This window comes from Chinchilla lanigera, unplaced genomic scaffold (assembly GCF_000276665.1).
Source record: "Chinchilla lanigera isolate Chin_1 unplaced genomic scaffold, ChiLan1.0 scaffold00114, whole genome shotgun sequence".
Taxonomy (NCBI): Eukaryota; Metazoa; Chordata; class Mammalia; order Rodentia; family Chinchillidae; genus Chinchilla; species Chinchilla lanigera.
The window spans coordinates 4,992,644-5,018,335 of NW_004955515.1; the positions used below are offsets into that span (position 1 = coordinate 4,992,644).

Consider the following 25,692-nt stretch of genomic DNA (forward strand, 5'->3'; position numbering starts at 1 on the left):
CAGGCTCTGTCCTCTCAGATACCCACTTGGTGGGTCCGCATCTGCCCCGCTGGCCTGGCTGTCACCACAGCTGTGCGTGGCTGGAGCTGGCCCCACGATGTGGGCAGCATAGGCTCCCAGACAGGTGACACGAGTCCTGCGGCAGCTGCTGAGCCAGTGAACGTGGAGCTGGAGGTTCATACCCTGTGAACCACAAATGCTAATTTGTGCTGCTAAGCCCCCATTCCCCATCTGTGAATGAGGAATGATCATTTGTCCCTGGGAGTCATGATGAAGGTCAAAGCATCAATGCAGCATCCAGACACGTCCCACAATTTTACTGATTGCCCCCCAAATTTCAATGAACACATCCACTACTTTTGGGGATGCAAAAATACAACTTTACACATGCATGCACACACATGTGCATGTGCTCGCGCACACACACACACAGCCCCGTGTGTTTTGAGGCTGCCTGCTCGCAGCCACCTACCTGGATGCTGTGGACAACATCCTTAAAGGGCTGAGAGCGCTGGGTCCATGAGCTCACCAGCCCCACCGCCCGGTCAAAGTTCTTCACGTACTCCCCATACATCTTCAAGAATGGGGCCAGCTTCTGCAGGATGTCCCCAAGCCGGGGGTTTGTGTCCCTTTGTCGGGGAGAAAGATCATCAGAGAAACAGCCTGGGTGGGAGAACAGCTCCTGAGGTTAGGGGACATGAACGGACGAGGCAACCACCTGACTCCCGGCACTGTGTGGCGGTGGGCACATTGGTCACTCTATCTGAGCCCATTTCCTCCTCTGTGTCATGTAGGGTAGAACATAGTATGTTACTAGGAGATTAAAGAATAGGAGGCCAGCCGGGCCTGGTGGTGCAATGCCTGTAATTCTAGTATTTTGAGAGGCTGAGTCAGGAAAATCACAAATTTGACTCAACCCAGGTAATTCAGTGAGTTAGGAAGACTCTGTCTCAAAAAAAGATGAGATGTGGGTCAGTGTCCTCAGCATGCCCTCCCCCAAAAAAGAAGAAGAAGGAAAAAAGAAACTATCTTTAAACACCTCAACAGGGCAGACTGAGACCCACTGCTCAAAGAAGAAGGCAGTGAGTTATCAAAGAGGAGCACTGAATAACCATTTTGTGCCTTGCTTCTCTTCCTTCCTTCCTTCCTTTCTTCTTTCTTTCTTTCTTTCTTTCTTTCTTTCTTTCTTTCTTTCTTTCTTTCTTTCTTTCTTTCTTTTTCTTTCTTTCTTTTTCTTTCTTTTTCTTTCTTTCTTTTGCTGATATCAGGATTTGAACCCGAGGCCTTCATACTGAGCTACATCCCCAGCCCTTTTTTAATTTTCAACTTTGAGACAAGTTCCTGCTAAGTCACAATGTTACCCAGGCTGAGCTTGGACTTGGGTCATCCCGTCTCAGCTTCCCGGAGGGCTGGGATTACAAACATGTGCTACCACACTCAGCTTATTTTGCATCCTTTAATGAACAAAGATTAAAATCAATGATTCTCTCCAATGTTGTCAAGGTCACAGGAAGAGTAACACTTTGCAATATTAATAATAAAACTTACTGATGTTTTGAGACAGGGCTTTATAAGTAAGTCCCGAGAAGTGAAAAACATTAATAGCCTTTTACATTAGGACATTTTATTGGAGATTTACTCTAAGTGAATAAGTAAAAACAAAGAAAAAAAAATCCATACCCACAAAGCCATTGCTACACATTCCTACCATGGTACACACAACCCTTTGACTGAAAGGCCCAGTAACAGAGCAGGGTGGGTGAGGGCTTGGACTCTTGTGCCATTGTCATAAAAGGAGCCAAGGAGGCCATACACACATTTATGGTTGAGTCTCCAGTGCCTGGAAGAAGATAGCTTGTGTCTTCCAGGTGTGGACTTCATCAACCCGAAGATTTATACCCAGCCCCAACCACCTTGGGGACACCACGCAACCTGCTCTGCAGTTGGATCCTGTCCTGAAGATACACAAAGTGACCGAGTCCAGACCTTACCTACAGACAAAGATGCCCCAGCCATGCTCCCTGGCTCTGGGCTCAGGGGACACCTCAGGGAAGCCAGGGCTATAAGGGACCAGACAGCAGGGACCCTCAGCAAACTCTGGATGTCTGTTATGATTTGTGTCTAGATGTCCCCCGAAAGCCTCCTGCAGTCATGTGGCAGGCTTCTAGAGTTTATGATCGATTCATGGTCCAATGCAGGGATTTTTTTTTTCCTGGTCCCAGGAATTGAACTCACAACCTTGCACTTGCCAGGCAGGCACTGCGCTGCTGAGCTAAATCCCCAGCCCCAATGCTGGGATTTTGGATGTGAGTGCTACACTCCCCCTAGAGCATTAGTTTGCATACAATATATGGGAGAAGAGGCTTATGTTCTGCTTTTGCTCTTGTTGCTTTTGCTGTTTTCCACCGCCCTGAACTGTTCTCCTCTGCCATGTGCCACTTTGCCTTGGAGCCAGCCAAGTATGGACTGAAACGTCCACAAACTGCGAGTTAAATAAACCTTTCCTTTCTTAATTTTGGGTGTCAGGTATTTTGTCCCAGCAATGAGAAGAAAGTGACTGAGACAGTGTCCCAGCATGGGAGCAGGCCAGGAAGAGAGAACTGGTGATGCTTCACTAATTAGCTACACCCTGCTAATGGGCAAGAGGGGCGAAGGGGCAGAAGGAGGGAGGCTCTGCGGTATACTGTCAAGGCAAAGCTGGCCTCCATGCTGGGGGGGGGGGAATAAAACCAACCAGCACTTCTTGTTCTGTTTTGTATTTCCAGACATAAACATGCATTTATTTAAATCACCTAAATGCATTCTGCCTCATCAGCTTCCTGTGAAGCTAAGACTTGGAGACACTAAGAGGCTGGTCAAGGGCACCCACCAGGAAGGGGTGGGGCTGGGATTGGCCCCAGCTCCTGGCAGCGAAGGAAGGTGCGTGCCTAGCCCACCATGAGATAGTCCCCCAGGTGCCTGCCGGAATCCCAGGCAAAGCAACTCCAGCTTAGAGGCCCCAGGGGCGTCAGGCGGTGTGGACGTTACTCACCACTCCTCTGTAATCCTCGTCCGCAGCTCAGGCAGCAGGAACTGCCCATGGAAGCGATAGATGGAGGAAATGTTAGAGAAGATACCAGTTGTAACTTCTGGAGGGATCCCCGCTTCTGTGAGCCGGGTGCAGAAAACCTGGGCACAGAGAAGCCCACCACGGTCACTGAGTAGGTCCACTGTGGACAGTGACACAGGGTGGGCACCTGGGCAGGGCTCTACCTATGTTCTCTTAATGAACGCCAGTGCCATTGTGTTCCCTTGTCATCAGACAACCTCATGGCCTTAACACAGCTAGTGAGGGAGGCAGGGGCAGCCCTGGGGAAGGGGCAGGACATCTTTCCTCTTCTCCCTCTCAGGAGCATTGGGAGGCTGACATTTCCTTTTCTGTCACACGAGATAGCAGTGGGAGCAACGCACTCTGTCAAACCCTGCTTTCCACAGATGCTTCATTTCCTGTGCTGTGTTACCTGGCAGACGGGGATGAGTAGCACCCACTGTTCCCAGCTAGTTATGCAGAAAAGTGGCCAGCATCTACCCACGTGCTCAGGTAATGCAACTACCAAGAAGAAATATCCCCAAGAGGATCAGACAAAACCCTTGTCCCAGAGCCACAAGCACTGAAAGCAAAAAAAAAAAAAAAAATTTTCTAGACCACACTTAAATTTATCTGAGTTTTAGTATCAAAGCCATTCACGTCCCAACTGTAATGCCCAACTTGTGCTGAGAGGTAGTGTATCTGTCCCTGAAACTCAGTGTTCGCCCAGTGGAACTCCACAAGTGGACCAAGATGGTGCCTCGAGCTGTGTGCACTTTGCTACCTGGTCCAGCAGGTGTAGCCTCCTCACGTAGGTCTCCTCGGTGTGCAGGAGCTCCTGGGCAAGGTGGAGCAGCTTCTGGGGGTTGGAGCACTGCAGAGAGAAGGGCAGCAAGTCACTGGGGGTGGGCTGGAGAAATGCAGCCAACCTGGGCTTCCCTCTGTGCCCCAGGATGAGCAGCGGCCATCGACAAAGTTGCTCACTGGGCCTGGGCTTTGCTGTTTAGTTCTCTTAAATGCAATTTCTGTTTCTGCCAGAACGGCAAGGTGACTGCAGCCCAGAGATGATTCTACCTTCTCAGAGGTTTTTTTTTTTTTTTGTCTTTTTGAGACAGGGTCTCACTATGCAGTTCAGGCTGGCCTCGAACTTGCAGTGATCCACCTGCCTCAGCCTCCCAAGTGCTGGGATTACAGGCATGAGCCACCATGCCCGGCCTCCTCGGAGTTTTGCTGCAAAGCAGCTACAGCAAACACATCAAAATTGACTGCAGGGCTGGAGATGCTGTTCAATGGTACACTGCTTGCACAGAATGCATGAGGCTCTGGGTTCCATCCCAGCACCATCAAAAAACCAAACCAAAATGAAAAAACAGTGATGTCAGCAAGGAAGATGGCAGGTTAGGAAACAGCAGGCTTCCTTCTCCACAAAGACATGGGTTTGACAGCCATACGTGGAGCAGAAAACCTCTAACGGAATTCTAGAGACCAATTGGAAGCTACAGCACCCACGATTGCAAACCCAAGGAGAAGCTCCGGCAAAGAAAAGCTGGCGACATCTGGTGTGCCTGCCTTAGTCCATCTGTGCTGCAGATAATAGAATACCTAAGAATGCGTAGTTGTTAAACAATAGTCTAAGGCTGTGCTACCTGCAGTTTTTGTGTGTGATCAAGGCCAGGTTTCTGTTTCCCAACATCTTGAATACTTGCCCCTGTGTGGGAAGCTCTACCTCTGCATGAAGCCGGTGCACAAAGACTAGGAGAGGTGGTTTTCTCAGATCCCACCCCCGCAAAAAAAAAAAAGCACAAGGCATACACGAAACAGGAAATATGGTCCAATTAGAGGAACAAAATAAACTCCCCTCAAACCAATCTAAAGAACCAGATCTGTGAACTACTTGAGAAAAAAAGTCCGCACAGTTGGATACTCTGTAAAGTTGCAGAAAGAGGTAGAAGAGAACACAGATAACTACACACAGTCAGGAAATGATGCATGAACAAAAAGTGTCAACTAAGAGATTAAAAACTATGCAGGGCTGGGGATATAGCTCAGTGGCACAGCGCCTGCCTGGCAAGGGCAGGGTTCTGAGCTTGATTACTAATACCAAAAAACCCAAAAAAACAAAAACACAAGAAAACCAAACTACAAAAAAGAATGAAACACATTCTGGGGCTGCAAAATACAACAACTGACCTGAGAAATTCATAAAAGGAGTTCAGCAGCAGATTTGATCAGACAGAAGAATCAGAAAACTTGAAGGGTGGTCATTAAAAATCACAGAGTCAGAGGAGCAAGACAATGGAGAAAAGCAAACAGGCCACACGGGACTCATGGGGTGCAGTCAGATGACCCAGTCTATGCGTGTGTGAGGCACAAAGGATGAGGGAGAGAATGGGACAGAGAATTTATTTGAAGAAATAAGGGCTGAAAAATCCCCAAATCTGAGGAAAGAAATGGACATGCAAATTCAAGAAGCTCAAAGAACTCCAACCGAATAAATCAACAGAAAACTATACACAGATAAGCTATAATTAGACTGTCTAAAGTCCAAGATAATCTCGAAAACAGCAAGACAGAAGTAATGTCTCATACATAGGCACTTCCATAAGGTTCTTAAGGATTTCTCAGGGGAAATTTCCCAGGCCAGGAAGGAGTGGGATGATGAAGTGTCGAAAGAAAAAGAAAAGCTCAGCTGCCGGGGATGTGGCTCAGTGGTACAGTGCCTCCCTGGCAAGCACGAGGTCCTGAGTTCAATTCCCACTACAAAAAAAGAAAAAAGAAAAAGCTCAACCAAGAACACAGTATTAGGCAAAACTGTCCTGAAGGAGAGGGCTGGGATATGGCTCTGTGGTAGAGTGCTTGACTACCGTGTGGGAGGTCCTGGGTTTCATCCCAAAGACCATAAAAAGAAGGAAGGGGCCAGGGATATAGCTCAGCGGCATAAGCACCTGCCTGGCAAGTGCACAGTCCTGAGTTTGACTCCAGGTACCCACCCCCCAAAAAATAGAAAAGGAGGAGGGTGGGAGGCAAATGGGGAGCGGGGAAAGGCCAGGGAGGGGGAAGAGAAATTAAGACTTTCCCAGATAAACAAAACTGAAGGGACTTTATTACCATTAGATCTGCTAAAAAAATTTTTTGAAAGGAGTCTTTCAGGTTGAAATGAAAGGATGACAAATGGCAACACAAACCACATGATAATGTAAGATTCTTCAGTAAAGGTAAGTACAGGGACAAATATAATAATCTATGCTATCACAATTTTGATGCAAAGAGTTAAATTACAAGAACATAAAGGAAACTTTAAATCTATGTTAGTTGGTATACGACATATAAAGATGAATTTGCAGCATCAATGGCAGAGCAGGGTGAGGGAGAGTTAACTGTAAAGGAAGTTATTAAAGTTGTTATCCATATAAAATCAAATGCTATAAATTTAAGGTATTTTAAGTAACCACAGTTGTAGCTACAAGAATAGCTATAGAATATGCACAAATGGAAATGAAAAAGGAATCAAAATAATCAGTGCCAAAAAAATGAAAAGAGAAGGAAGACAGTGAGAGATGAAAACAGGGATACAAAGAGGTGTAAGACATAAAGAAAATAGGGCCAGGGATATAGCTCAGCAGCATAGCACCCGCCTGGCAAGCTCCAAGTCCGGAGTTCAAGTCCTTGTACCAAAAAGAAAAAGACATAGAAAACAATAGAGTGGCAATTGTAAGTCCTTCTCCATCAATAATTGCCTTAACTAAAATAGATTAAATTTATTTTACTCTATTTCAGCCCCAATTAAAAAAAAACAAAAACATACATAAGGTCTGAGGGTATTGCTCAGTAGTAAAGAATTTGCCTAGCACACACAGGTCCTAGGGTTTGATCCCCAGCACCACACACATGGATTTAGATTGGCTGAATGAACTAAAAGAGTGGTATCTAACTATATGCTGTGTATAAGAAACTTACTCACTTTGGGTATGAAGACATACATGAACTGAAAGTGGAAAGAGTGAGCTATTCCACGCAAATGGTATCCGAAAGAAAACAAGAATGATCATGTGTGTAGCAGACAAAATAGACTTTAATTGAAAAAGCAGGGGATGTAGCTCAGTGGTAGAGTGTTTATGTAGCAGGCACAAGGCCCTGAGTTCAATCCCCAGTACCAAAACAAAAGAAAGAAAGAAAGAAAAAAGAAGAAGTATTACAAGCAGCAAGGACACTGTAAATGATAAAAATGCCAAGTCACCAAGAAGACATAATAATTATGAGTATTTATGCACCAAGCCTCAGAGATTCTAAATATATGGAGCAAATTTTGATAGATTTGAATGGAGAAATAGGTACCAAGAAATGAAAAGTTGGAAATTATAATACCTCACTTTTTCTTTTTGTTTTTTTGAGGCAGGGTCTCACTATGTAATTCAGGCTGGCTTTGAGCTCACTTTGTAGCCTAAGCTGGTCTCAAACTCGCAACGATCCTCCTGCCTCAGCCTCCCGAGTGCTGGGATTACAGACATGCACCACCACCCCTGGCAGCACCTCACTTTCAATGATGGATAAAACAACCATATAGAGGCTCATTAAGGAAATTGGAGACTTGAAGAACACTATAAACAATGATGCTTAACAGAAAAATATACAACACTCTGCCCAACAATACCATAATATACATTGTCCTTGGGTACATGGAATATTCTTCAGAGTTAAGCATCAAACAAGTCTTAACAAATTCAAGGGGACTGAAATCATCCAAGTATTTTTCTAGCCATAATGGGATGAAACTAGAAAACAATAACACAATGAAAATCCACAAATATGTACAAAGTAAATAATATACCATTAAACAACCAATGGGTAAAAGAAGAAATCACAAGTGAAATCAGAAATACATTGAAACTAAATGAAATTACAATATTCTTATAAAATCCAGCAAAAGTAATGCAAAGAAAGATATTTATAGCTATAAATATGCACATTCAAAGAAAAAAGATCTTGAATCACCACTCTAAATTTACATATCTAGAAGCCAGAAAAAGAAGAGTAAGTTAAACCCAAAGCTAGCAAAAGGAAGCAAACAGCAAAGATGAGAATAGAGATAAGTGGAACAGAATGGCAAAACAATAGAGAAAAAAATCAATGAAATTAAAAGTTGGGTTTTTTAAAAGATCAACAGAACTGGCAAACATTTAGCTAGATTAGCTTACAAAAAGAGAGAATAACTGAAATCAGAAATGCAACAGGGAACCAACCGGGCATGGTGGCCCATGCCCGTAATCCCAGCACTCAGGAGGCTGAGGCAGGATGATCACTGTGAGTTTGAGGCCAGTTTGGACTACAAAGTGAGCTCAAGGCCAGCCTGAACTGCATAGCGAGACACTGTCTCAAAAAAAAGAAATGCAAGAGAGAAGATTACAATTATCACCATGGAAATGAAAATTTATAAGAGATACCATGAATAAACATATCCCAATGCATTATATCACCTACAAGAAATAAATAAATGCATAGAAACACGCAATCTGTAAAGGCTGAATTATGAAAAATGGAAACTCTGAAAAGATCAGTAATACATAAGGATGTTGAATCAGTAATCAAAAACTTCCCAGCAAAGAAAAATTCAGGACCAGATGGCTTCACTGATGAATTCTATGACAGATTTAAAGAAGAATTAACACAAATCTTCCTGATACCCAATTTCAAGAGGAGGGAATACTTGAAAGCTCATTAAATAAAACTAATGTTATCCTGATACAAAACCATACAAAACACTACAAGCAGAGAAAAATGCAAGCAAATATCCTTGATGGATATTGACCTCAAAACCTCAACAAAATACTAGAAAACCAAATTTAATGGCATATTGAAAGGATTAAACCCCATCAGTAAGTTCAATTTATTCTTAGAATGCAGCTATGGTCCAACATATAAAAATCAATTCATGCAGTATACCACACTTTAACAGAATGAAGGACAAAAAAGACATAATCACAATGGACGCAAAAAGTGCATCTGACAAGATTGAACACCATTTCATGATTAAAAACACACAACAGGGGATATAGCTCAGCAGCACAAGCGCCTGCCTGGCAAGAGTAAGGTCGTGAGTTTGATTCCCAGTACAAAATAAATAAACAAATAAAATGTTTAAAAGATAAAATAAAATAACAAATAAATAAAAACACTCAACAAACTGGGAGTAGAAGTAAACAGTCTCAATGTAATAAAGGCCATGTATAAAAAGCCCACAGCTTTTCGTATCTCATTCAATAATGAAAGATGAAGGCTTTTCCTCTAAGGTCATGAATGAGACAAGGTTAGATGCCTACTTTTGCCAGATGTATTTCACATGCTACTAGAATCCAAAACAGAGCAATCAGGCAAGAAAAATAATAATAATAAAACTTCTCCAAATTGGAAAGGAAGTAGTAAAATGAAGTCAGCTTGGATGGCCTAATCTTATAGGTAGAAAATCCTAAAGACTCCAGATCAGCCAAGCCTCACTAATTCCTGGGGAACGGTCTCCTACAGGATGACCACACGTCTCCTGAGATGCCTGCTCACCCCTGCTGTGCCCACAGTCCCAGCTGCCACAGGGTAGGGGACAACACGAGGCATGGTGAGCTCATGTCCTGGGGTGGTGGATCGTCATCAGGTGGAACCACGTCCTCCCCACACCAGGCATCAGAACGGACCACCCAAACCAGTGGTGTGCAGACTGATTCAAACAGAACTGCCCTGGGATGGTTTGGCCTGAAGGAGAACCAGGGAGAAAGTGAGGAGCTCAGCTTCAGTGGAACAGCCTGGTCCCAGCCACTTAATTCAGCACTTTGTGCCTCAGTTTATCTATTTGTAAAAGAGACCCTGCTCCCAGGCCCCACATGCATGAGCTTGAAAGGACACATGAAACAGTAGTGGCCCCCAATACTCTCAGTGCCTTTCCCACACATGCACCAAGCACAGACGCTAAAGGTACTAAAGGTTTTAAGTCTAATTCAGCCTCAGTTATATTTTATTAAACCCCTTTTATGAAGACAGAGTCTGTAGTAGGATGGAAGGAGATTCTGCCCAGGAGCAGTTCCTTTCTAGGAGTGGATCCAGCCCTCCTTCTCCTCTCCCTGGCCCAGTGCCCCTATAGGCCCTGTGGGAATGGGAGCTTCATGACAGGCCTAGGGCACCTCATGTGTTCTCTGAGAGATGGATGACTTCCTGACCAAGAAGTGTGCTGGATTACATCCTTAACACTTCCATGGTGCCTTCCCTTCATTATTTCCAGCTTTCTTCTAACTAATTTTTCATGGTGCAGAGTCTGGATCTGCTGACTTGATAATGTACCTGCGTGTACCCCTAAATTAGTATCCCTCATCTACCTCATATAGATTGGATCTGGAGCCGGATGTGGTGGTGCACGCCTGTCATCCCAGCACTCAGGAGGCTGAGGCAAGAGGATTGTTGTGAGTTCGAGACCAGTCTGGGCTACAAAGTGAGCTCAAGGCCAGCCTGAACTGCATAGTGAGACCCTGTCTCAAAAACACAAAAAGCAAAACAAGCAAAAATAGACTGGATCTGGAGTATCCCCCAAAGGCTATGTGTTAAAGGCTTGGGACCTAGCATGGTACTCCTGGGAGGTGGTAGAGCCTTAAAAGGTGAAGCTTAGTGGGAGGTCTTTGGGTCAGTGGGGTGTAGCTTGGAGGGAACTGAGGGATACAGCCCCTTCTCCTTTCTCTCTTTCCATTCCTGGCCATGAGATGAGTAATTTTACTCTGTCACATACTGCTGCCAAGATGCATCACCACAGGACCAAAGCCATAGGACCAACTAGTCATGGACTGAAACTTCTAGAATTGTGAGCCAAAAGAAATTGCCTATCTTTGTAAGTTGATTATCTTGGATAGTTGTCATGATGGAAGGCTGACTAAAACAGGATGAGGCACAGTGCCCTGGGCTTCTGCACCAATGCTTTCTCCAAGGACCCCCTGGTGTGTGGTGAAAGGTGTCCTAACTTTATACCCCAAAGTAGAGAAGACAACCTTTTCTCATTAGTGATGCAAGCATCCAAGTCTTCCTATTACAGACATAGACCTTCCCCAGACTTAAGTGGGTGAGCCTGGGGATCCAGAGTTTTCCAGTCATTTCTTTCCCATATTCTGACACCTGTCTGTATTTATTAGTACATATTTGCTGTATATGCTGATTACATTCCTTGTGGGGAGTTGGTACATGTATATAACACATCTTAATTCTTTTTACTAGCCCTCCTGTCCCTCCCCTCTCCTTCTATCTCTGGTTCTCCTTCCCATTTGTAGGGGATCTATTCCTTTGTTTTGTATTACTTATCTTTTATTTTGCTCTTTAAATTATTTATACTTTAGGCTTCTCACATAAGAGAAACCATGCGATATTTGTGCTTCTGTGTCTGATTTATTTCACTTAACATTATGGTTTTAGGGTGCATCCATTTTCCTACAGATGACTCATGTTTATTCTTTTTTATGATTGAGTAGTACTCTATTGTATGTAAATACCACATTTTCTTTATCTATTAATTTGTTGGTAGACATATAGGCTGCTTCCAATACTTAGCTAGTATGAGTTGTGCTGCTATAAACATAAGTATGCATGCATTACTATGTAGTATGATGTCTATAGTCTGATACTTTGACATTTGGGCCTTGCTGGCCCTGCAGAGACATCCCTTCTCTCCCAAGGCCAGCCAACTCATAGAGATAATAAAAGACTCACCTCTGGTCATATTTTTCAAATGCAAACCAACTGTTATGGTATGCAGGGTCAAAGCTGCAAAAGTGAAAGACTGCCTTGAGAAGAGAGCACTAGGGTACTCTGCTGTGTAGAGATTTGATTCACAGTGCTCATCTATCCAGGCATGCAAAAGACAGCTGCAGCCATGATTCAAGGAGGACTGACTATTGCTTAACAGACCTTGGCATTGTTCGCATGGTGCTGCTTTTACATATACGCAGAATGCAAGAGTTGTGGGGTCAGGAGGGCTTTCATCCAGATTTCAGAAGGCCTGGGAGACCATGTAGTTCATGCCTGGCAAGCTTCATGCACTGACAAGGCAGTGCTTGAAGCTGTGAGAATGAAGCTGAAAGTGCAGTGGAAACTCCCAAAAGTTGGAGAAGCCAGGAAAGTATAATGTCTGCTGAAAAACCGAAGGCAGTGGTCAGAGCCAGCACAAGAGAGACTCCATGAGAGTTAGAATCACCAGCAACACCACAGGGGTAGGACTGACCAAGCTGTTTGAAGTTTGCTGTTAAGCTTTGCACAGTGGTAGTACTGTCGGCTGAGGCATGATTATTGCTAATTGAAGTTTGCAGTTCACCACAATTTGCTATGGGTGCTGGACATAGAGCTACAAGATTTAATGTTTGCTTTGCTGGGTTTCTGCCTTAAGTTAGTCCCATAGGTATTATCCCTCTGATTCTCTCTTTTGGAATGGGAATGTTTATCTTGTACCATTGTACACAGGCAGTGTTAAATCTTTTTGATATTTACAGGAGCTCACAGCTAAGAGTTTGCCTTAAGTCTCAGAGGAGACATTGGACTTGGACTTTTCAGCAATGCTAAGACAGTTAGAACTTTGATAACTCCTAGAGATAAACTAAATGCATTTTTCATAAAGGGATCCACATGAGCCTTCTGGGAGCCAGAGACAGAATGTTACAGTTTATGTCTAGATGTTCCCCAAAGCCTCATCAACCATAGGTAGTGCTTTTAGGAGGTGAATGGATCATGGCAGTGCTATATTTATCTATGGATCAGTCCACTGATGGGTTTATAGCTAAATATTCTGTTAAGAGGTAGGGCCTGGTTGGAACAGGCAAGTGACTGGGGGCATGACTTGGAAGGGTTTATCTACCCTACAGCTCCTCCTTTCACTCTCTGTTTCCTGGCTGCTATGAGGCTAGCACTTATTCTTCCACCATGCCCCTGTGCCATGCCATCCTGCCTTAGGGCCAACCAACTGAAACATGAGCCAAAATAAACCTCGCCTAAGTTGCAGTGTCCAATATTTTGTCCCTGTGATGAGGAAAGTATCCAAGACACCAGACAACCTAATCTTACACCACCATTTCCTCTGTGGAGCCCTTAGCCTCTGAGCTATTATCCACCTGCCCTCATCACCCCTGGACCAGATACCAGACAACCAAGGAGAGGCCCTTGGCCCCAGAGCTGCTGAAATTATTCAAGCCAGCAATCCTGAGCTTGCTCACCCGGCCTCTCCTGTTCCTTCCTGTAAAAACCACTACAAGGCTCCCACGCACACTTCCCCCTTCTTCCCCCTTCTTCCTCGGCTTCCTGACTGACCCAGGGCTCTCCTATGTGGCTGCTATGGCGTGGTATGCCAGTTGTCACCTGATCTGTTGACCCTCCAGGCCTGAATAATAGCACCTGTATGAAACACGACCCAAGCTTCCCTCCGCCAAGTTGGTTCACTTCACAGGGCCAAGCCCTGGCTTCCCTTCCCTGCCAAGTCTGTTATCTCCTGAGCCTGCAGAATTAGCAGCAACCTCACCACCAGGAGCCAGCAGGCCTAACCCAGCCCAGTCACTTGTCTCCTGCACCAGTCACTTGGTGGCACGCCCACATTCTGAGGAGCATGAGCCACACCCGAGCCACACCCCATGGGTGACCCTGGAGAGGTACCATGCAGTCTGTACCTCAGTTTCCCCAGTGATGCTCACACTGCCTTCCTCAAGGGATGATGACAGCAGACACAATGCAGCGGGCAGCTGTGGGCGGCATCAGCCATCAAACTGACCACCACCCCTCCCTCCCACAGTACAAGGAGGGACACTGGGCTCAGATCATCCTGCAACCTGTCATTTGGGTCTGGTCTGACCTTCCCCAGCAGGCTCCGCCCCAGGATCCTCCCCTAGTGAGGAGGAGACTGTATGCTTCCCTCTTGAGAACCAGGGATAGGTGGAGCCCACCACGGACCTCAAGCCCTCCCATGGGGCGGGGCGAGGAGGGGAGGCCTACCTGGGCAGGGCTGGCATCCTCATCAGCCCTCGAGGGCTTGTTCTCTGAGTCAGGCTCCTCACCCATGTCACTGTCGGCCTCTTCCCGTGGGGCATCCTGTGGGACCTGGCTGCCCATAGCTGTCTCAGGGTGCAGCCCCAGGCCGGCAGGGCCCAGGGAGGCCTCACCACTGTCTTCACAGGGGAAGTTCTCGCCGGCTACGCTGGCGGATGGACTGTCGATCCCACTGTCCCGGTTGGGGATCTTCATGCAGCTTGGAGCCCCCAGGGGGCCCGTGTCTGAGCGGCTGTCCTCTGCTGGGGCAGGGCTTTCAGCATTTCCTTGGTGGGCACCAGGCCCAATAGGAAGAGCTCGCAGCTTCCCCAGCGGGGAGCTGCCAGGCCCAGCATTGGGTTCCCCTAGAGGAGAAGCACCTTCTCGGGGTGCTGAGGACCCTCCACTGGACTCCATCCTCAAAGCCGAAATCACTGGGCTCTGTTCGAGACGGGCTGGGGGCTTCCTGTGAGGGAGAAACAAGACCAGCTCAATGCAGCTCCCTAAAACCACCTGTTACAGTTTATATCTAAATGTCCCCCAAGAGCCCTATCCCTCATAGGTGGGGCTTTTGGGAAGTGATTGGATGGTGGAGGGCGCCGCTGTGGGTGTGGCCTCTCTCCTCTCTACCCTTCCGGCCTGCTTTTCCATGGACTGTTTCTCCTCAGTTGTTTTGCTCTGCTATGCCACCCTGCCTTGGAACCAGCTGACTGTGGACTTAAACCTCTACAAACTGTGAGCCAAAAGAGCCCTTTCTTCCTTTAACTTGTGGGTGTTGGGTATTTTGTCTCAGCAGTGAGAAATTAATTTAAGACACCACCACCAAAGAAAGTCTAGGGGAGGCAGGCTGGGGCTGTGCTCACAATCTCAGCACCCAGGTCAGTTTTAGCTGGGTCCTAGCTAAACGCTTTCAGAGAATGGCAAATGTTTTATTTTAAAAATAAATTTTGCTGGGCATGGAGGTGCACACCTGTAATCTCAGTGCTTGGAAGGCTAAGGCAGGAGGATTATGAGTTCAGGGCCAGCCTAGGCAATGTAGCAAGAACTTGTCTCAAAAACAGCCTCTATATTAAAAGAAGGAGGAGGAGGAAGAAGAGGAGAAGGGAAAGGAGGAGGAGGGGGAGGGGGAGGGCGAAGAAGGGGGAGAAGAGGAAGAGGAGAAAGGTAATCCTGTGGAACAGTGTGAGGCTACTTACTGCTCGTGAATTCAAAATATATGTACAAAATAATAATAACAACCATGAGGAGCACTGGGGTTTCTATTTGTAACATATCTTTCCCACCTGCAATATTTCTAGGAGGTGAGGCTGGGGACTCAGGATGCCAGGCCTCTTCCTCCTCACCATCACCATGGCCCATTGGACAGCAACAGGAACAGCTGCAGAGCCCACCGGCCGAGACTGTCCCACTGTCTCCCTGGGGTGCACCTGGTCAGCAGGTGGTCTTGCCCAAAGCCAGAGACCGAGACCCTTGCTTCCAAATCCCGTCTCCAAGGCTCCGGAGCCACTTTGCACTTGAGCACCAGCCTCTCCTGGCACCCTCCATGGGAGCCAGATCCAAGTGTCAAGTCTTTCTTTTTCTTTCTTCCTTTAGAGTCTTGCCATGTAGTTCAGGCTGGCTTTGAACTCACTCTGGAGTCCAGGCTGGTCTCAAACTTGTGGTGATCCTCCTGACTCCTCCTGACTGCTGGGATTACAGGCGTGTGCCACCACATCTGATTCTGTTGTTGATCCTCGGTGCCCAAGGAATTCAAAAATGAGACTGGACCACAGGGAGGTGGACAGTCTCCAAAATGGTCTTTTAAAAAAATTTATTTATTTGCTTGTTTGTTTATTTATTTTTTAATATACTGGGTTGAACCTACGGCCTTCACAACTGTGCTATATCCCTAAGCTTTTTTTTAATTTTATTCTGAGCTAAATTTGAAAATACATATTTTTTATTTTCTCACTAAGTTGCTCAGGCTGGACTTGAACTTATGATCTTTCTGCCTCAGCTTCCAAGAGTGCTAGGACCATAGCATGCTTGAGATCGTGTTCTCGACCCCAACGTGCTGCTGCAGAGGAACCAAGAGGCAGCAGACAGTAGTCACTTACCGTCACCCGATGCAGTCCCCCTCTCCAGTGGTGGGTGCTGAGGGTTGACAGCCAGGTGCCAGTTTTTTTCTGTGCTCTGGGGTTGGCCGGTCGCACCTGGAGGGATCCTCTGAGACTCTCTTGTCCAGCAGGTTTGCAGGGGGCTGTTTAGGAGGCCCTGGAGAAACAGCAGAAGAGAACGAAAAGCACTTCCTCCAACTGTCTTCAGAGCAGGCAAGGCTGCAGTGCTGAAGGGAGGGGAGGAGGGCCGCATGGAGCCCCACCCAGTGCGTCCAACCACAGGCAGGACATAGGCATCTTCAGATGGACGGAGAACACAGCTCAGCCCGTCCTGGGCTCTGAGGCGATACATGCAGCCTGAGAAGAGCAAGCAGTACCAGTGGCCATGCCCCCTCGGTGAGCAGAGCCCCACAGCCAGGAAGGAAGGGTCACCGCAGAAGTGTGGGAAGCTCCCGACTTGAGGGGAGCGGAGGTGCCTCACAGCCCACACCCACACCCTCACCGGGACACACACACAACTCCCTGGCACATTTACACCCACACATACACGCTTACATTGGCTCACACACACACTCACAGGAAGTCTTCTGCCGGCCGAGACTTTGCGTGTCCCCTTCCTTACTGCTAGGCACTATAAAGAACTATCTTGGCGGAAGCCGGCTTTGAACACTCACAGGCACAAGCAGGAACTGTCTGTCTCAGGGCCTGCCCCTGGCTGCCTCCCCCCCAGGGCAGAGGGCTGCTCCCTCGGGATCCCCAGAGGCTCTGTTGTGGGCAGGCCCCTGGGCAGAGCTCCTCCGGGCCACTGGGCTCGTCCTGAGCACTTCCCGAGGGAAAAGTACCTTTGAGTAGACCTTTCTTTCAATGACGCCACACTCATTTCAGGGAGACGTTTATCACTGGCTGCCATCACATTCTTAACAAACTCAGTGGAAAGAAATATTAAGATTTCCAAACAGAAAATACATGTTTTGCAGCATTCTTAAGTTAGCATGGGAGATACACTCAAATTTCTAGAAGACATGGGGTGAAATGTGAGCCGAGCTCAGCCTTGGCTTGTGCAGAGGCTGCTGTCTGGTGGGGCAGAGCCTGGCTCAGCCCCAGCTCAGCAAGACTCACCAGAAACCTCATTTATTCTCACCTGAGACAATGCAGAAAGGATGAGACTGCACACCAGAAAAGCAAGAGTTTGCAAGAGGCTATATGCCGGACAGCAAAGCCACAAGATCCTTGAGAGAAGGGAACAAAGGGAGTAAGCCTTCCTGTTGCCCTGGCTCACTGCCTAGAGACCATTTCTGGGCCAAGGAGCAGGGAACGGGGTTCTTGGGGGGGCTATTCAAATTGAGAAGATGCAGATGACAGTTTGGGAGACCAAGGGAGATAGAGCTTTGGAGGGGAGAGGTCTGCACAGAGGAGGAATCCAGAGACCTTCAGAGGACCTCCCAGGACCGCTCAGCATGCATATGAGGACAGGCTGGATGGAGAACCACCTGAGAGCATCAGAGGGAGCGATCCACAGAGACCTTTGCTCCGCTCTCACCTAACGAATCTTAAGGAAGGTCAAGCTGATTACTGCATCCCACCCAAAAAACTCAGATACTTACAGGAATGAAAAACTGTCCAGCACCCAGCAAGGTACATGACCTAATGACTAACATCCAGGGATTATACAACCCATAATGGGGGGGAGCCAAAACCTCAGTTATTGAAACTAACGTGTAACTACACAGATATAGCAGGAAGAAACATTAGAATAGCTATTCTGCCTGGATTTGAATGATGAGAAGAATGGCTTCAGACCAGAGGCCACTGCTGACCCTGCTCAGCTTCACCCGGGGTTAATTTGGTGGCTTTACATCCAAACCCCATCAAGGCCATATAAACAATGAGCAAGGCCCAGAGCACCTTGGCCATGGCCAGGCAGGAGGACCAACAGCCGGTCAAATTAACACCACCTTGTGACCCCGAGATGACTGGAAGCACTGAGCACTCGCCTTGGGGTCTCAGGCTGGGGGATGCTTTGGCACCTGCTGATGTGGCCAGGAGTCTCTGGCTTCTCCACTGAGAACAAAGTGGAGTGTTTCATGCCTTGAAATTGGGGTAGGGGTCAGTGGGACCTCAGAGCAGCCTAAGGGAATGAGGACAAGCTGAGTGGGCAGAAAAGGAGACAGTTAACATTGTATCTGCCTTTCTGCTTGGACATCACAGTCAGATACTTGCAAATTCAGCTCACACTACCACCTCTAAAGTCATTTGTCCTGTTTAAAACTATTAGTGTTCTATCGTCTGGATGCGTTAAATGCTTGGTCCTCCAGGTAATGAATCCTTCAGGATGCAGGGCCTAATGAGAGGTCTTTAGGTCACTGCAGGTGTGTCTTTGAAATGGAGATGGGATCCTGGCCCCTTTCTCTGCCTCTCTTTTATATCCCACCCATGAGTGATCAGTTGTGTCCCTCCACATGCTCCTACCCTGTGTTTCCTTGCCACAGGCCCAAACCAATGCAGCCTATGGATCATGGATGGAAATCTCCAAATCTGTGAGGAAAAATAACCTTTTTCTCTTTATAATTATCTCAGGTATTTTGTTACAGTGCCAGAAAGCTGACTAACACAGAGTTCTTTTTTTAGAAAACTTCAAAATTGTGGAAAAACAAAAAGCAGTAACACGACCTGTCACCCTTACGCCTTGTGCCTGTAGACTGGTTGGGCAGGCTGGATGTGGGATAGGGGTGGAAGTGTCTAATTCTCCCAGGCATGCTGCAGCTTCTCTTAGAGCAGCTATGTTTTCTCCATCAGCAGTTCCCAGTGTAAGCCTACTGTGTCCTCAAGAACATGGGTCTCCCAAAAGAATTGACTTTTTTTTGGTACCAGGAATCAAACTCAGGACCTTATGCTTGCCAGGCAGGCACTGTGCCTCCGAGCTATATCCCCAGTCCCAAGAATTCAAAGTAAGGTCTCAAACAGGTACTGATAACACCCAGGTTCCCAGCAGCAGTGTTCGTAATAACCACAATGCGGGTGCTTCTCAAGTATCCCCATGAGTGAATGGTGTTACAAACTGAATCTGGAGAGTCCCCTAAAGACCCTTATGTTAAAGGTTCGTATCAGCCCTGGCCTACTGGGAGGCGGTAGAACATTGAAGGGGTGGGGCCTAGGGGGAGAAGTTATCGGGGTGTGCCTGGAGGGGATATTGGAACCCCAGCCCCTTGTTGTTGCTTTCTTTGCTTCCTGGCCACCATGAGGTGAAACATGTCTTCCATGCAAGTCTCTGAAACTATGGGCACAGAGAAACCTTTCCTGCTTATAAGTTAATTTATCTCAGGCATTTGTTACAGCAACAGAAACTAACACAAATGGATAAGCAACAGAGGGTCTAGCCACAGAGTGGGGCATATTTAGCCCTAAAAAGGAAGGAAATGCTGACACCTGCCTCAGCATGGACGAATCTTGAAGACCTTATACTGAGTGATATAAGTCAGTCATGAAATGACAAATTCTGTATTGTTTCACTTATAGGAGATCCCCAGTGGGGTCAGATTCACAATGGTAGAATGGCGGCTGCCAGGGCTGAGGGAGAAGGCAATGCGGAGTTACTGGTAATGGGCATAGACAGGGTTTCTATTAGGAAGATGAAAAGGTTCTGCAGTCACAGCAAGATGACAGCTGATCACCCAAACTTCTGACCGTGCAGGGTACCCAGGGCCGCATTCTCACGTGTCTACCTGTAGCACACGGCCCCCAGAGAAAGCGACCATGCAGGGGCGGTCACCAGCCCCTCTCTAGGCCTCAGCTCAGAGTCCTGACCACTGTGTCACTGCCCTCTTTCCCCACGATCCCCCTGCAGGGTCGTGGCAGGCTGTGCAGCCCCCATCCTGTCCCCTGGGAAGACGCTAGGGGCAGTGCACATGTTCACAGCATAGGAGTGCAGTCCTGGTGGCCCTGGTGTCATTCGAGGCCCTGTGAGTGACCGAGAGGAAGTGTAGGAATGATTTTCTCGTGGGTTACATATGTGAGACCAAAGACCCCTCGTTGAGTGGCAAACCCAGAGTGAAGGAGGGGAGGGCTGGAGCTCCCCACCCACCCGGGAGGGTTAACCGGAGGTTCCCACAGTCCCAGCCTAGGAGGAGGTCCTGGCCAGACTCCTCCCTGCTCAGCCCCAGGCCTAACCCTTGGGAGCTCCCTGGAGACTAACAGCCCCCGTGGACTGGCTGTGGTCTGGCAGACTCAAACTTGAAGGCAGTATGGACACAGTGGACCCCAAGCACTTGCATCTAGCATGACCCTATTTCTACCCCGGACTGTCCAGACCACCAAGGAGAAACTTAACACCCTCTAGCCTTAGTTCCCCTGTCTGTAAAAAGAACATAGTTGTAGTTCTACAAAGATTCCCAGAGCCTGCAGCAGTGATAAATATGAGCAGGATACCTCATCCATCTGATAGCTGCCTGGGGCCTGAGCAGTGGGGCCCAAGCTTGTTGGCATCAGGAACAGGTACGGGTTGTGAGGGGGGATAGGGATGAGGAGGGTTTCTGGGGTGATTCAAAGGAGCTTAAAACCTAGATCCCTGGAACACCAGTTTGCACTCTGTCACACTGGAGGGCTCTATGTCCAGCAGGACACGGAAAATCAAGGGGCAGTCACAGTACTGATGATTTTTGCTCTAGGTTGGGTTAGCAGAAACTCACAGATAGCAACCTCAGGAATGCATGGGCATCAGCGCACAGAGCTATAGCAAGAAGTGCTAGCACCTTACAGGCAGGACCACCTCTCACACAGCGCTGTTACATCTGGGAAGCAAAACAGTGTTACCATTTCTACTTAATCTTTTCACTTATAAGTTTAGTGGATTTTTTTTTTTTTTTTTTTTTTTGAGATAGAGTATCACTATGTTGTTCAGGCTGGCTTCTACCTGCTGAGCTCAAGTGATCCTCCTGCCTCAGCCTCCCTAGTATCTATGGCCACAGGCATGTGTCACCATGCCTGGCTTTGTTTACTTAATATTTTCTGTTTGCTTTCTATTTTTCTTTTCTTTTTTTGTTTGTTTGTTTTTTCCAGTACTGGGGATCAAACTCACAACCTTGTGCTTGCCAGGCAGGTCTATGCCGCTGAGCTAAATCCCCAACCCCCTATTTTTCTGTTCTGCCTTTACACTTTCTAAATTGATTTATTTTTGTCTACTTCTTTCCTATTTTGTTTTCACTTTTATTTCTTTCACCAAGAAGGAACACAAACATAGAGTCATGATGAAACATCACTGTTTGTTGTTAGGCATAAAAAGCAATTTAAAAAACTTCAATCTTTAAAATAAAACAGACTCCTTCCCTGCACAACAGCTGGGTGTGCAGTGAAGCCGGGAGGACCTTGGGGTGGCTGCACAGGTGCTCACTGTGACCTGACTTGAGCCTGGAGGCTCCTTTGGAAGACTTTCTAATAAAGTACTAGGAGAAAACACTTTAATCTGCAGCTCTAAGATCCTCAGGCTGCTATTGAGAAAGAATCTCTGAGCCCAGGCTCACCCTCACCCCAACGAGCGCCCTGGGTTCATTATAGAATTCTTCCCACTTTTGATTATGTCTGACATTATCTGTTTTTAAAAATGATAAAACAAAACAAATAGACAAGAACTTCTTGTTGAAACTTCCACATCACTGTCCACTCCCACCTCTCCCTCCACCTCCCTCCCTTGCTCTGTCTTTCTCCCAGGAGCCACTTAGGCCCTTTGCACAGCCCTTCCCTCTGCACTCCCCGCCCTACCCAGCTCTCTTTCCAGGCAGGCCTTCCCTAGAGTACGGTACACGCCCTCCGTTCTCTCTGCTCTGCTCTCCTCCCTCCCCAGGCCCTTCACCTTGACCTTACCCAGACCTCCCGCCCCCACTTCCTGCTTTTAGGCTCCTCCCCCCCGTTAAAGGACAAAGGAGGCACATCTCTTCCTGTTACCCGGGCCTCAGTATTGTTGGTGAGTTAAGTAAATGAATGAACTTGAATCTGTCTTGCAAGGAATTTTTACATCCTTTGTAATGTGTGCTTTCACATAAACAAAAATGTGCCTTGATCAAGTCCAAATTTTGAAAATATAAAATCCAAATTGAAATCATGGAATCTCAAATCCCACCACCAAAGCAGTCCTCAAGAGGTCTGTCCCATCACATCACTTTATCTAACAGCAGGTGACAACAGCATGTGACAATTTGAGGTGACAACTGAGTCCGGAAGGCCCAGATAGCAAACTGACATTGCCAGTTCACCCACACTCACACCTCTCAAGAAATAAATGAGGGAGACCCCCAAGATCCTGCGCAGTTATAGAGGTCCATCCTCAGACCCAACACAGAGCCAAAGTGAGGCCGCTCCACCTCACAGGACCTGGGGGACCAGGCCACCCCACCTGGCAGGACCTGAGTGTTCACTCCTCCTTCATCTCTCAGTGGGCTCAGACCAAGGGAAAGGCAGCAGGAGGTGCACGAAGAGGGGCAGAGGGAGGGGACAGGCATGTGGACTACAGCTTCCTAGGTGGAAGCCCCCAGAGGGAGGGCCAGGATGGATCTCCAGCGGCCAGCAGCCAGGAAGGTGAGTCCCATTTTGGTTTTAAAGGAAAGTGAGGAGGAAGCCACCCAGACTACCTGTTGGCCATGGCAGAGGAAGCTGTCCTAGTGTCTGAGTCAGGGCCCTGAGGGAAGAGAAAATGCAGAGAGACCAAGGGTTTGCCTCCCCGACAGGGTGTGTCCCTGGTCATGGTCCTGTCAGGAGGCTGCCCCCTTTCACGCCCGGTCTGCTTCCACCCCTTTCCTTGCTGCCTGCACATACCCATCCGGGGCTGGCCTTCAGCCCGTCTCTCGCACAGGACACTGGCTTCTTCGTCACCTACAGAACCCACAAATATCTGCAGAGCCACGGCTCCAACACCCAGCAGGAAATGTCAGCGGTGGATGAAGGGCACCCTCATCTCTTGTTTTCTTCCTGGACTGGCTTGGCCCCTAGCCGCTGTCAGTCACCGTGTCCGGGGCCAGGCAGGGACAGGCTGTCACTTCAGTCACCAGTTCTGTTCTTTCTTATGTCCTTGTTCATTGTTTTCAGCACATGCTCATCCTTGAATCTCTCTGGAACCACTGACATCCCATAGACCTATTCTCAGCCAGTTACTCATCTGCCCAGCACTGCATCTGACCCCCGTACCCACTCCCTTCACCAAGGAGCCTCGGTTTTCTCATCTATAAATAGGGATCGTTATGGTCCCAGCTGGAGCAGTGGAAGCTCCTATCATGAAATTCCCAAGGTCACATTCTTGCCCATGGACCACCCTCAGGAACACATGGCAGCAGAGGCAGGCATGGCCTCAGGCTCTTGAACAGTGGTGAGGCCTCTCAGACTAAGCCATTTCCACTCTAACCTCAGAACAACTTGGGGCACCACTCCCTTGCAGAGGATGCAGGCCAGCACTCTCTGAGGGTCCCTGCACAATCAGGATATAAGCAGACACGAGCATCAGAGCCCCCACCCCCAAGAGCGGAACCCAGGCCTCTGGCTGCCTGCAACCCCCGGCTGGGACAAACCACTTCCTCCCATAGTGGCCCCACCCGACCCCTAGGCCGCTGTGCAAGTCCGCTGCGCAAGTCCGCTGCTCAGAAATGGAGAGTAGGGGGTGGTGGACAAATAGGACTGAGGGGGGAAGGCTGGGGCAAGCTGGCAGAAGTCCTTTGCCTCTGTTTCCTCTCCTGCAAGAATAACTGGCAAGCCAGGCGTAGTGGCGCATGCCTGTAATCCCAGCACTTGGGAGGCTGAGGCAGGAGGATCGTTGTGAGTTCAAGGCCAGCCTGGGCTACAAAGTGAGCTCAAGGCCAGCCTGAACTGCATAGCAAGACACTGTCTCAAAAAGACCAAAAAGAAACAAAAAAAAAAAAGGATAACTGGCAAAGGCCACTCACCAACCCCAGAAAAAGGACAGGACCAACCTTCTCCACCTCCCTCACTCCACCCTTCCCTTTACTCCCATCCCTCACCCCCTGGCAAATCCCGCAAGGCCCAGAGCCCAGCATACCTCTGCACAAAAGCACAAGTATCAGATTGTACAGCCACTGCTACTGTGACCCTGCCCTCAGAGTCATAGGGAGTGGGACAACCCAGACCCTGAGGAATATGTCTGGGACTACTTCCTCAGCTCAGGCAGAGGAAGACTTGCATTTTCCCCAAGCCTGGGCGACCTGAGAAGGGCCTGGGCCCAGCATGGAGTCAGCCCTACGTGAGGTCATTCTGGACCTGTGCCCCTCTAGGCTTTCTGGGGGGTGTAGGAGTCACTCTCCATCATATGAGTCTGAGCTGCCCCCTGACAACAGCCAGCACTGTCCAGCGCTCCACAGTTTACAAAAGCTTCTCACCCTTCCAGTTTAGTGCTCACGATAACGCTGACCTTTCAGCAATAATGCCAGAGGAGCTTACAGAAAGACAGACAACAGGATGATACAAGGTACCACTCCACACCGCGGGCAGCTTCCTGTCTTGAAAACATCCGTCTCCCTCAAATAACTCCTGCTCTGCTTCAAGAACCCCCACCCTCCCAAAGTCCCCCTCCCAAAACCAGACAGTCAGGCTCTGCAAGAATCCTAGGAGCTAATCTCCACTCACTGTTTTCTGGCCAGCCAGCGTATATCTCCTCCAGGGCTGAGCCTCACTCGACAGCAAAACACAACTTCCTTTTTCTCATTTTCACAATATGGGTCACAAAACGATGGCGTATTTGCATTTCCGTGCCATTACGCAGCGTGAGAGGAGTTTGGCTTGTGGCTGTGCAGGGGCCTCTCTTGCAGGGTGGAGGGGGTGACCTCAAAAATGTAGTCCTCAGCCACAGCCACAGCAGGCCCCTGGCGCAGCGGCAGCTGCCTGGGCTGGGTTCAAGTTTAACAGGCTACTCTCAGGGGCCCAGGGCACTCTGGGCAAGGACCCCCACGACCAGCCTCCCCTTGCTTTGGTGGACTTCTCTGAGTAGACCTGTGCAACAGCGATCTTCAGAGAGGCAGCGTCTGCAGAGGCTGGCCTAGACCAGATAGGCTCACAAGTCCCGGCAGTCTTGCTCAGACCTCAATGGGTGGAAACAGTGAAATGGCCACAGAAGGCTGGAAAGTGGAGAGGCCCTGCCACAAACACATTACTTCGAGGTATCCCAGGGGACCTAGGCAAAACCCCAGGCGACCAGGCTCATGAGGACTGCTCTAGTGGCACCCAACACCCCGACCCTCTAACCAGGCCCTCCAGAAGGCTCCCTCCTTGTTTTAGGGAGAGAGTCAATAAATAATGACATGCAGTCCTAAAAGACTGGTCCTGAAAAGTCTGACTCAGTAATAATAATGCCTTTTTAATCCAGCCCTAAATAATAATAATAATTTTTAAAAAAGAAAACCAAGCAATTTCTGTGGGTCTTTCTCCTCTTTGTCATGGGGGGAGTGATAGTCCCTGGCAGAGGCATGAGGAACTCCCCAAAGCAGCCACCATGACAGCACTAGCACCAGCATT

The 25,692-nt window shown here is 48.0% G+C and overlaps 1 protein-coding gene across 7 annotated transcripts in view; it reads right to left on the reverse strand.

Annotated features, from left to right (window-relative positions):
* Positions 1 to 25,692, reverse strand: part of Fgd3 (FYVE, RhoGEF and PH domain containing 3) — a 57,743-nt gene that overhangs the window by 24,782 nt on the left and 7,269 nt on the right. Inside the window, exons 1-6 of one of the 7 annotated variants that reach the window (XM_013506892.1) lie at positions 24,808 to 24,937; positions 16,189 to 16,345; positions 14,060 to 14,558; positions 3,852 to 3,941; positions 3,032 to 3,168; positions 473 to 629 (exon numbers count right to left, since the gene is read on the reverse strand). In XM_013506892.1, coding sequence (XP_013362346.1) covers positions 473 to 629; positions 3,032 to 3,168; positions 3,852 to 3,941; positions 14,060 to 14,509 — 834 coding nt within the window. In that variant the 5' untranslated portion in view covers positions 14,510 to 14,558; positions 16,189 to 16,345; positions 24,808 to 24,937. The other 6 variants (XM_013506899.1, XM_013506898.1, XM_013506897.1 and 3 more) reach the window with 6 other exon arrangements.